Source organism: Rhincodon typus, chromosome 5, assembly GCF_021869965.1.
Source record: "Rhincodon typus isolate 14 chromosome 5, sRhiTyp1.1, whole genome shotgun sequence".
Lineage (NCBI taxonomy): Eukaryota > Metazoa > Chordata > Chondrichthyes > Orectolobiformes > Rhincodontidae > Rhincodon > Rhincodon typus.
Window position 1 is genome coordinate 95,089,618 of NC_063336.1, and position 12,277 is coordinate 95,101,894.

Here is a 12,277-nt window from a genome sequence, read left to right on the forward strand (position 1 = left end):
TGGTAACAATATGAATCATACATGAGGTGCAAGTGTATATTGTGGTGCTGTCAGGCATCCTGCTGTAGTGGGCGCTATGCTCAGAATTTTATGTAAAAAGGCCGGTTTAAGTGGACTAATTTAGTGCTTCCACAAATATCACTGGATTTAAACAGCCACTTTTCCTTCACAGTAACCAAGAAAAAACTAAAAAAAAGACAAAACACTCTCAGGTAAAACAAACTCTGTGCACATCCAAACAGTTTGACTGAAATCTGAGCACCTACAATCAAGTAATCTCTTGTTGGTTGCATTAGCGTGACATACACACTGTCCAGGAGCACTCATACCAACCACATACAAAAATTTCAAGATAATCCTTAAAAATAAACCCAAAACAAATCAATAAATAATGGTTAAAAATACACTGTAAGCCTATTTTTTTTTGTTGTAGCTAGCATATTTAGTACACCCTTTTTCCATAAATGAAAATAAAAACAGAAATAGCGTGCCAATTCAAAAAGAGTTAACGCAATATGTATGAATAAAGAGTTCCCTCAAAAGAGCATAGTGAATATTAGATGGAGGGGAGATTGGAGTGATTACTATCAGGAGATTACTGCTGAATTTCCTTTGTTGAAAGCTCTAACTACCAGTATCTGGCTATAGTAAGGCAAGCGTTCATGGGGAAGTTACATTCAGTCTCTCTCTTTCATATCCATCCTTTGCGTTGGCACGATTGTAATGGCACACATTTAAAATGAGGCTGATCACTATTGCACATATTTGCCACCCATGCAAGGTGAGCACTCACACCCCCCACACCCATTATACTTAAAAGATACATAACACTTCAGCACACTTGCAAAGAAGGCAAGAAAATAAAACTTTTTTTTTCCTTTTTCAAGTCTTCAAACATTTGGCAAAGACATCAGAAACTGAGGGATTTCAATCCCTCAGCAGATGAAATTATCTTATGTTCCAATAGATTCTGCAGATTACTATGCTGCAAGAGTTATTTTAGAGAAATTATTCTTACCTTTTTACCTACACTTCCCCCAAATCATACTGGAGTTCAGTCCCTGAATAGTTTTAAGTGGGGAACAGTTCTGCTGAGCACAGGGCAGAGCATCTTTCTGTTCCCTTATTAGGAGCTGAGTTAAACATTATAACATTTATAATGTTGAGAGATAAGGAATTATGTTGGCACATTATTCATTCTTTCTATTTTCTTTTGTTGAAACCACAGGAACTTCTGGTTTCATGAGTTCGCACCTACTGTGCTCTCCAGAGAAACTGGCTTTTTTTTAGCTATTTAGCCATTCCCTCAAACCCATTGAGCAAACCAATTCATAGAAAATAGTGTGTTAGTTGAATTTGCATTCTTCCTCCAGAAGACCTTCACTTTTAATAGTTTCTGAGAGAGCTTGATGGGTAAGTGGAATATTTAGTGTGACCTCCTTGGATTGATTCTTCTTACAGAATATAGGAATTCTTGCAATGAGTTAAAAAACCCAGAATTATAATCATTCCACTGTGATATATGGCACAATGAACACAACAGCAAGAAATATACACAGTGGAGGCTGGGACAAGAGTTACCATGGAAATCCCAACACTAATTCCACCGGGCTTGGTTTGTGAAATGTACATGACAAATATTGAGAGCCGATGGTAAACGGAAAAAAGGACACTAGGCAAGAGATTGTCTTTAGAGCCTGGTTTGTGCCTCGGGGATGTAAATCTCAATGCTATCTGCACGCTCAGCGGTTGAATTCTGTCGAAAGGAAGCTGCTCGCTTGGCGGCCATTAGCCGTTTCCTCGCCTCCTGCCGTTGCCTGTCTGGAAGGTCCAGGGACTTTTCTCGCACAATAGGGATTTTTCCTTTAGGTGGCTTCTTTGGTACTGGAGGCGGAATCTTCTTTTCCTCCTAAGAAATTACAAAATAATAATCATCAATATCAAATTGATAAAACACCAAAGTAAAATGACAGCCAGTTTTTTTCTTTAACTGTGCCACACCCAACAAACTCCATATCATCCTGTGTGCTCCGTTTTGTTCTTTGAATATGAGGCATAGGGACTCAGAGCATTTGGGCTCATCTGATTCATAGTCAATCCTATAAATTAGATCACTTTGAGAAGCAAATAGCATATTAGAGGCATGGATCTCAGAGGTAAGCTGGGCCTGACAATGATCAGTCTGATTTGCCTGGTCTGACTTGGACATGAAATAAATACCTCTCAATTTATTATTCTTAGCAGGCAAGGAACAATTTAGATCATTGAATCCCTACAGTGTGGAAACAGGCCCTTTGGCCCAACAAGTCCACACCAACCCACACAGCATCCCATCCAGACCCATCCCCTATAACCCACCTAATCTACACATCCGTGAACACGATGGGCAATTTGGCATGGCCAATCCATCCAGCCTGCACATCTTTGGACTATGGGAGGAAACCGGAGCACCCAGAGGAAACCCACGCAGACAGGGGAATGTGCAAACTCCACATAGTCGCCTGAGGGTGGAATCGAAACCCGAATTCCTGGTACCATGAGGCAGCAGTGCTAACCACTGAACCACTGTGCCACCCCATAAATTTGATTCCTTTAAAATTATAGCCCCAATGTAAGAGGAAAGTAAATATTCTCATCTGAAACATTTGAAACATGGAACTAATGTCTGCTCACCACTACAGCACTGTAGAGACTTCAGTTTAATGGCTGAAGGGCAAATGCAATGCATATTCATATACATTGCAAACCTATGACCTCTAATTCCTAGAAAAACAAGGCATAGGAATACCAAATCCTCCAAGGTCGCGTCCAATCCACACACCTCCCTGGCATGGACACTAATTGTCAATCCTTCATTGTAGGACAGTCAATAATTTGTAAATTATCCATTTAACAATGCAGTGGAAAGTTCTTCTACCACATGGGCTGTAGCAGTTCAAGGCTCACCACCATTCTTTGTGGGCATTAAAGTATAGTTAACTAATTTTTGCCTTGCCTCTGACACCCATATCCTATGACTCTTCAAGTCACACAAGTTCCAGACCATGACTAAGGCCAATAAGGAAGGGCCAAACATAGAACATGGATCATAGGACGGTACAGCACAGTACAGGCCCTTCGGCCCACAATGTTGTGCCAAACTATTGTGAGAGAACATCTCATTCAGTTCTCCAACATCTGAGTTTCACTGTGGATCAGAAATTCAATTGCACCGGTTGCAAAAAACAGCTTGGCTTCTAAAACCCAGTATTTTGTGGTGAGTGACTTCTCCCGAACACCTCAAAGCCATCTCTACCATTTACAAAGCAAAAGTCAAGAATACAATGGAATACTTACCAATTGCCCAGGCAAATATCCATGTACACTAAAGAACTTCAGTACCACGCAAGACAAAGCAATCTGCTGGATTGGTACTTCATCAACTAGCTTAAACTATTTGAGTACCATGACTACAGTATGAACCATATACAGTATGCACTGCAGAAACTTCCAATAGATTCCATGGCAGCAGCTTCCAAACACACAACCCCTAGGTAGTGTCTGTCTAATTGTTGTCTCAGTTCAGCTGCTGATGGAAACATCATCCATATGTTTGTCACGTGTAAACTTCACTATCAAAATGTTCTCTTGGTCAATCTCCTACCTTACCAACCCTACCAATTGTTGACAATAATCTAATTACCATCAAATCATGTTCACTCATTATCCAGTGATTACTGAACAATAATGCCTCCTGGGTGGCAATGTCTAGCTTTCTTGATGATTGATAAGATAGAAAGCTGCGTATTACTGAGGTGAGTTTTGTCATTAGTAAGGCTTTTAACATGCTAGGATCCTCTAACTGGCAACTCACTGTTGCCTCGCAAGAAACTTACTGTGCTACTCAGTAGATGCATAAAAGATACAGTGATTTGCTTTCCAACCTACTTCAACGTTCCCCTTTGATATTTTTGCTTTTAGACATCAAGGATCTGTGCTCTGGTCAGCTAGTGTAGTCTCAGCATTAAACACATGACCAACAGCAAATGTCTAATGAAGAAATCATTGAAGATTTCACTGGCTGAAAATGAGGAAAATGGGTGGCAATGGCTACCCTCTCCCCATTGCTGGAGGGGTTAGCCCTCTGATCTCCTGGGGCTGCCTGTGAAGTTGGTCTTGGCACAACAACAAAATTCTCACCTTTGGAGGATGCTTCAAAACAGAGGTGACCTCTCGTCCTCCTTTCAGTCACAGCAACAGCCACCCTTCCTCTTGCAGTTGATGCTACAGGACTTCCTGTTTAATCAGAAGTATTGACAGCATTCTGAATTGGGGATGTCCAGGGTGGAGGCCTCTTTACTGACCATTGTTGGGAAGACAGTCCTCATGTCTATAGTAAGTGGTGTACTCTCTTGTGAGTGACAGTAACAGGATTTCTCAAGTCCAACTATATACCGAGGAAGGTAAGAGAGAATACCTTATTTGGAGCCTTATAGAGCCAGGTTCCAATTCAATGTGATTTGACATCACTTTGACATGATCCCTTTTGCACATGCTCAGTAATTATATCCAGGGTAAAGGCAGAATTCCCCTTAATCTACACTGTCAGGTGTCACTGTCAGGGTTCCAGATCTGCATTTGATCCCGACATCAAGACTTACCTGAGGTGAGCTGTGCCTTTCTGGGGAAAGCAATATTAGTTGAATATTAACTTTGTTGGCTATGTTTTATTTCACTGTAGCATCTTACTTTACCTGTTTTTCAAAAGGCTCAATAGGTTTCCAATCATTTGCCTTCAACTGATGCAGTTCATCAAACTTCATGCTGACATCCTCAATGGAAAGCTGCAGGAGGTCCCAAAATCCTGCCAGATCCTGGGAGGTAGGTCTTGGCATCGCACTGGGATCCTATCAGGTACAAAAATAATAGATAAACAATTCATTCCAGATTATTTAAAAAAAGTCATGTTCAAAATTGCCAAACAACAGATTTTGCAATTTACGTATATTTAAATACTTTCGCTGTTCATCGCATTGCATATTCGTGAGGCACAATTCCTTCCCACATGTGCCACAATAATGGGAATCTTTCTGGCTTCTTAGAAATAAGATAGCAAAATAATGCTGGGTAATCAAAAGAGACATAGCAAAGATTTTAACTCGTTAACTTGAGAATGCATCTTTTCTTCCAAGTTAAATTTGTCCTTTCATCTGCACAATAACTGAAATAGTTTTCATCTATGAGAGCTCAACAGTTTGACTTTGAAATATCAAAATCTCGATGCCATTGTCATGGAGAATTGAATCATTATAATATCATTTTCATCTTTGTACAGCAGACTATTTCATGAAGTAGTTTAATAATTGAACAGAAATGCAGAAAAGTAAACTTGAGTGTTTTAAACTGATTTTTATGCCAAAGAATTATCTTTGCTTTAGATTTTGACCTCCTGAAGAAAAATGGTGATGATACTTCAAATGAAACTTTGAATAATTTTATGTGGCACCGTTTTGCTGAAAATCATTTTTAATGAAATCTTAAAATCTTGTTATAACCTTCAATTTTTGTGGTGCTTCAACATATGAAGGAAGAAGGGGCAACTTTTGCAAAGAGATGCTTTGCTTCTTTCATAGTATTAAGTTTGTAGCAATTGTAAGGTAATGTGCTAGAAATCAAATTACTAAGGCAGTATGTTGTTGAATGTCATCTGACAGTGTTAAATATAAGATACAATGACCGTGACATTCCTTACAGAATCCCTACAGTGCAAAAAGAGGCCATTTAGCCCATTACATTTGCACTGACCCTCCAGAAAGAATCCCACCCAGAGCCGCCCCATAACCCCACATGGGTTTTTACCATGGCTAACCCCACATACCTGGACAATATGGGACAATTTAGCATGGCCAATCCTCCTAACCTGCACATTTTTGGATCATGGGAAGAAATCTGTGCAGACATGGGGAGAGAGTGCAAACTCCACAAAGAAAATTGCTCAAGCTGGAATTGAACCTGAGTCCCTGGTGGTGTGAGACAGCAATATTAATCACTGTGCCACCTTATTTAACTTGATTTCTATTTTGACTTCAGAGTGAAACTGGAAGAACCTAATATGCAGAAACATGACTCAAGCATATCTAAAATCACCTTTAGACCAATTTATCTTTAAAAGATAATTGTCGGAAGCTGTGGTACAACTGAAGGTTAAAGCATATTCTCCAATGGTCAATAATAAATTGGATAACAATAATAAATCACAAACAAATCTTAATTGCAGCAAGACACACTGAAGTGTATTGCTGAAGACAATTTCTGAAGACAATTTTCTGGAACATTGTTTCCATATGAAAATCACAAAGGTTTTCCAAAGAGAAGAAATTCCAATTTTTATGGGTTGAAATTCAGAATCACCTGTTGGAGTTCTTGTTAACAAGAGAATATCATATAATTCTTACATACTTGTACAAAAGGGCCTCTTGTGGTAGTGTCGTTATCTCCAGGCCAGAAGGCCTGGGTGCTCCAGAGATGTTTCACATGTTTGAACAAGTTGATTATAAATATTTATGTTTGTATAAGAACCAAACTGTTGATTTTTCAATTGATCACTTTGGGAATTCCATTGGGAAGTGTATAGTTTCATTGGGAAGTGTGGCCTCCAGATAACTCACTTTGACATTTTGTTTTCTACAAATATATAAAACAAAGGCAAAAATCTAAAAGGTCATCTCAGCTGGCCATATTTCCCAACAGTTGTGGGATGCTTCAACTTGGAAGAACAAATATCTGAACTGTGAAATCACTTTCATCAATTTAATGCTCGCCTTCATTTGAAGGCATTTGCTTTAATGCATAACATGTGTAATTGTCCAAATTGTTCTGACAGTCTCAGAATAATTGGCCAGTGATTCACAAATCTCCCATCCTACTGTGTGTTTATGAAAAAAAAACAGACCCCACTTCTTATGTGTTTGATTGTGTGTAATCTTTCATAGCAGCAAATTATTTGTTCTTTGCTTTTGGATATCGAACATCCTACAAATTAAAAAAAAATTGAAATATACTACAGTTTCATGATTTAATCACTAACGTGGTCAATGCAAAGTGGTCATTATAAATACACAACATCAAGTGCACATATTCATCTTAAATGTCAGTATTCTCATTGGCGGACATATTCGTCTTTCACATCTGAAGGGCATTTTATCTCAATTAAAAATGTACTTTCTGAGTGACTAATCTCACTTCATGGATTTCAATGTATAGGCAAATTGCAAATTTACATTAATCAGGACTCTCCATTAAAATTTTTCTTTATTTCCCATAAGACAAATTATACTAATGTATGCAATGAGTTAAACCAGTACAGATTGTAAAGTGTCTAAATGGGATGATAGAATATCTACAATATAAAACATGGTATTCTGTAATAGGCATTTGAAATGGGAGTTTACAACCCTATTCTGTGTGTGCAGACAACTTGATGCCTGTTTCATGAGTGTGCCCTGGCTGCCTGTGCAGGACCCTACTTCAATATGGCTGACAAAGCACAGGCACTGTGGACTGCATGTACACTCACTACCCACTGTTTGGGCACCAATGGATAAGTTATGTATCTGTGTGCTTCCTGTTCAATTCTTCAATTCTGAAACCTGATGTCCACATTAATGACGGAAATAGCCACGTGGAAATGTCCAACATAATTTTGTTATTATATAATCACATCTTTTCTCCGTAGGTGGTATCTTGCCTTTGTCTAGTGGAGTAGACATGAAATGTTTACATGACCTGGTCCCCATTATGGGTGCAAACATAGGAATTTATACAAGAAGTACAAAATGAGGAAAAGAATGTCTCACTTTAACATTGGCAATAACTTGTATCTGATTGTCCATATCTGCCAATACTCCTCCCATCAATTTATAGTTACATTCAGGTACAGTGAAGCAAAAAATTGAATTGGAAACGTGTTATTTGTGGAGTTGCAACAATGTGCAATCTTATTTGTGTTTTCTGCTGTGTTTGAAGATTAGGCTGATTTCGCATTACAAGCCAGGAGCTCAATTTTTTGGGAAGTAAACAGTAGGTAGCCAACTTTTCATGGAAATTAAAGATCAAAGGTCAAGTAAGCATCACTAATTTGGCCTTCCGGAATGCCGTGGTACCTCCTTGTCCTGTCTTTGTGAAAATATTCTGATGAAAGCATTTCATTAGCATAGGACCATTCTTGTTTTGTATCCACATTAATTGTGTGATTGTTGGATGATCAGTAAAATGGCACCTCAAGTAAATGGCCCACTGATGTTTATAGCGACAATAAATAACAATTGATCATGGTTGCACATAAAAACAAGCACAGAGTAACAATATTGATAGAAGATTGAAGATAACGCATAAAATTGGATAAATCCCTGGGACCTGATCGGATGGACCCTAAAACTCTGTGGGAAGCTAGGGAAGTGATTGCTGGGTCTCTTGCTGCGATATTTGTATCATCGATAGCCACAGGTGAGGTGCCGGAAGACTGCAGGTTGGCTTATGCAGTGCCACTATTTAAGAAAGGTGGTAAGGAAAAGCCAGGGAACTGTAAACCAGAGAGCCTGACCTTGGTGGTGGGCAAGATGTTGGAGATGATCCTGAGGGACATAATTTACATGTATTTGGAAAGGCAAATACTGATTAGGGATAGTCAAAATGGCTTTGTGCATTGGAAATTGTGTCTCACTAACTTGATTGAGTTTTTTTGAAGAGGTAACGAAGAAGATTGATGAGGGTACAACAGTGGATGTGATCTTTAAGTGCTTCAGTAAAGCGTTCGACATGGTTCCTCATGATAGACTGGTTAGCAAAGTTAGATCACATGGAATACAGGGAGAACCAGCCATTTTGATACAGAACTGGCTCAAAGGTAGAAGACAGAGGGTAGAGGTGGTGGAGGGTTGCTTTTCAGTCTGGAGGCCTATGACTAGTGGTGTGCCACAAGGATTGGTGCTGGGTCCACTGCTTTTTGTCATTTATACAAATGATTTGGATATGAACATAGGAGGTATGGCTAGTAAGTTTGCAGATGACACCAAAATTGGAGATGTAGTTGACAGCGAATAAAGTTATCTCAGAGTACAATGGGATCTTGATCAGATAGCCCAATGGGCAGAGGAATGGCAGATAGAGTTTAATTTAGATAAATGTGAGGTGCTGCATTTTGGAAAGGCAAATCAGGGCAGGACTTATACACTTAATGGTAAGGTCCTAGGGAGTGTTGCTGAACAAAGAGACCTTGGAGTGCAGGTTCATAGTTCCTTGAAAGTGGAGTCACAGGTAGACAGGATAGTGAAGAAGGCATTTGGTATGCTTGCCTTTATTAGTCAGTGCATTGAGTATAGGAGTTGAGACATTATGTTGTGGCTGTACAGGACATTGGTTAGGCCACTTTTGGAATACAGCGTGCAGTTCTGGTCTCCCTGCTATCAGAAGGATGTTGTGAAACTTGAAAGGGTACAGAAAAAATTTACATGGATGTTGCCAGGGTTAGAGGGTTTGAGCTATAGGGAAAGGCTGAATACGCTGGGGCTATTTTCTGTGGAGCATCAGAGGCTGAGGGGTGACCTTTTAGAGGTTTATAAAATCATGAAGGGCATGGATAGAGTGAATAGACAAGGTCTTTTCCTTGGGGTTGGGCATAGATTTAACGTGAGAGGGGAAGGGTTTAAAAGGGACCTAAGGGGCAACTTTTTCACATGGAAGGTGGTGCGTGTATGAAATGAGCTGCCTGAGGAAGTGGTGGAGGCTGGTAAAATTACAACATTTAAAAGGCATCTGGATGGGTATATGAATAGGAAGGGTTTAGAGGGATATGGGCCAAATGCTGGCAAATGGGAATAGATTAATTTAGGATATCTAGTCGGCATGGACGAGTTGGACTGAAAGATCTGTTTCCATGCTGTACAGCTCTAAGACTCTACGACTCTACTCAATCCACCTGCCCTAAATAAACAATGATTGTGTTCATTAGTGAACTATTTGGCATTGCCTTGCGCATAACTGAAATTTCCAGAACTGATTGTAAATGTTGCATCAGGAATTGATACATTATCAGAATAAAGAAAAATATCATTAAAATACATCCATCGTGATATCAGCATAACATCTAGAGACAAGAGGCAGTTCCCTATATTTAGTATATAGAGCCTTCTAAAGCAGTGAGCCAGTTTTGGTCAGGCTGGTAAAATCTGGTAACACTATATACGTGAACATAATAATCACATCTTGTGATGAAAAAAATCCAGAGCACATACAAGCAACCACTGCAAATTATTTGACATTAACTATAAGAACAGTGAGATATACAGACTTTGCCAGTGTAGACAGAATTGTAAACTTTTACAAGTGGAAAAGACAGGGAAGGCACCTACCAGATTCTGTTGGCAAAGCCAGTAAAACTGTTGGAATTTCTGAGACATAAGAAGCTGAGCACTCCCCACTGCACTCCGTATTTTCCCTAAAGCTGAGGATAAAATAAAATATAGCATATTAAAGTTATTGAACTCCCTTTTTATTGTATTTAAATTATTTTTCCTTGGATTATGAGATGGAGTTTCAGTGATTTTTCGGGCCTGTCAGAGAATTACTGGAATTCCATGCTTCATATTGTAATCAGATGATACTGCTTAAAAATAAAGGCATGTTGTGAACTACTGACCATACTTGACCAACCCTTGCTTGCAAAACTCAGAGCATAGGGTCTACTTGACTCAATAATCCCATGTCTGCCAAGAATTACATTGTCTAACTGATGCTCCTAAATTAGTTGTCAATGTGACTCACTTAGGCGTGCGGGAAGGTACATTTGTTCATATGCAAGGCCCAGCCATCTGCAGGAAAAAAGAATGTGTCCAGACAATGTACTTTTTCAATTAAACAAAAGCCAAATTGATGGGGAGCAACTGTCCACGGCGATGTCTTGACCAATCAGAAACAACTTGCCTCTTTTTAAAATATAAACAATTGCTTTGAGGGACTTGTTTGCTAATGCATTCTCCATGGCAACACCTCAACCAGTAGAATACATTTGCTAACCAATTACCAGTCTGTTCATTATGTGTATGGATTGTTGGTGAGAAACTCTTTCTTTCAGCACTTCTCAAATTCTGTAGTATCAACAAATGTTGCAACATACAGAACATTATTTGGACTAAAATCACATTCTGGTGGCATGAATGAATATCTTATATCATCTTTTGAGAAAATAAACCCTTCACTGATGATAACAAACTGATTGAACTCGTTTTAGTTTTTTCATACTGATCTTTGCAAAGCCCTGTTATATATTCTCAATGTAGCTAATCCCAGGAATGGTTTTAGGTAAATTCATGCCGTTGCATAGCTAAGAATTGGACAATAATCAGCCAAGTGAAAACACTTTAAAAAAGTTTCAGCAAACATCATCTAGTATCTGTAGCACAAATATCATAATGCATTGTTTAATTCCTGATGTATAGTTTGTTAAATGACAAAATAATAATATGTTATTCAAAAAGTAGACTTTACAAACTGTAGATATGCCTTCTAGAGCAGTATTTAATTATTTCCAATCCTTGTGCTTCTTTGTAGATGGTATGTTGAGCAACATTTCTGCTGTAAACAGCTGTAAGGATGTCTTAATCATGGACTAATCAGGTTAAATTACTCACACAAATATGCAAAGCATTCAGATTTAAATCACACAATTACTTTACAAACTTCTCTTCCACAAGTTCATTTTGAACAAAACACACAAGATGAAACAACGTAAATCAAGGGGTACCGCTAATTGATTGAAATAATCTAGTTATTGCTAACATCTTCAAAATCAATCCTGTTGTAAATGATTTTCCAGGAGAATTTTTAACATATTGATCTCTTAATGTCATTTGACATTGCTCATTTATAGTTTCACAGAAACCTCACTTGAAATAGAAGGAATATAGTCCACTTTTTGTCATTTTTTTAATTGTACGCTATAATACTGGCCATTGCCCTATACTGCTAGAATTTAGAATAATTGAATGTTGCAGGAGAGAAAGAGACCATCTGGGAAATCAGGTCTATGCTGGCATCTATCATTTGAGCTACAGAGCTTAATACAAATCTCCTTCTTTCTCCCAATATTAATACATACAATCATTTCAAACATTTATATAATTGAATTTTCAAGGTCTTTATAAACACTGCAACTCTAATAGCTTGCAGCAGATAAATTCGACAATCTCTCGGTCTTGATGGATCATAAGTATTTATTTCTGCTATTTGTTTACAATGGTGG

At 38.5% G+C, this 12,277-nt stretch overlaps 1 protein-coding gene across 1 annotated transcript in view; it reads right to left on the bottom strand.

Annotated features, from left to right (window-relative positions):
- Positions 1 to 1,690: 1,690 nt before the first annotated feature.
- The window catches only part of LOC109932846 (disks large-associated protein 2-like), an 86,220-nt gene continuing 75,633 nt past the window's right edge, over positions 1,691 to 12,277 (bottom strand). The window contains exons 9-11 of the mRNA XM_048597011.1: positions 10,389 to 10,480; positions 4,734 to 4,886; positions 1,691 to 1,909 (exon numbers count right to left, since the gene is read on the bottom strand). Of these exons, the coding sequence (XP_048452968.1) occupies positions 1,691 to 1,909; positions 4,734 to 4,886; positions 10,389 to 10,480 (464 nt within the window). The remainder of the gene's footprint in view (positions 1,910 to 4,733; positions 4,887 to 10,388; positions 10,481 to 12,277) is intronic.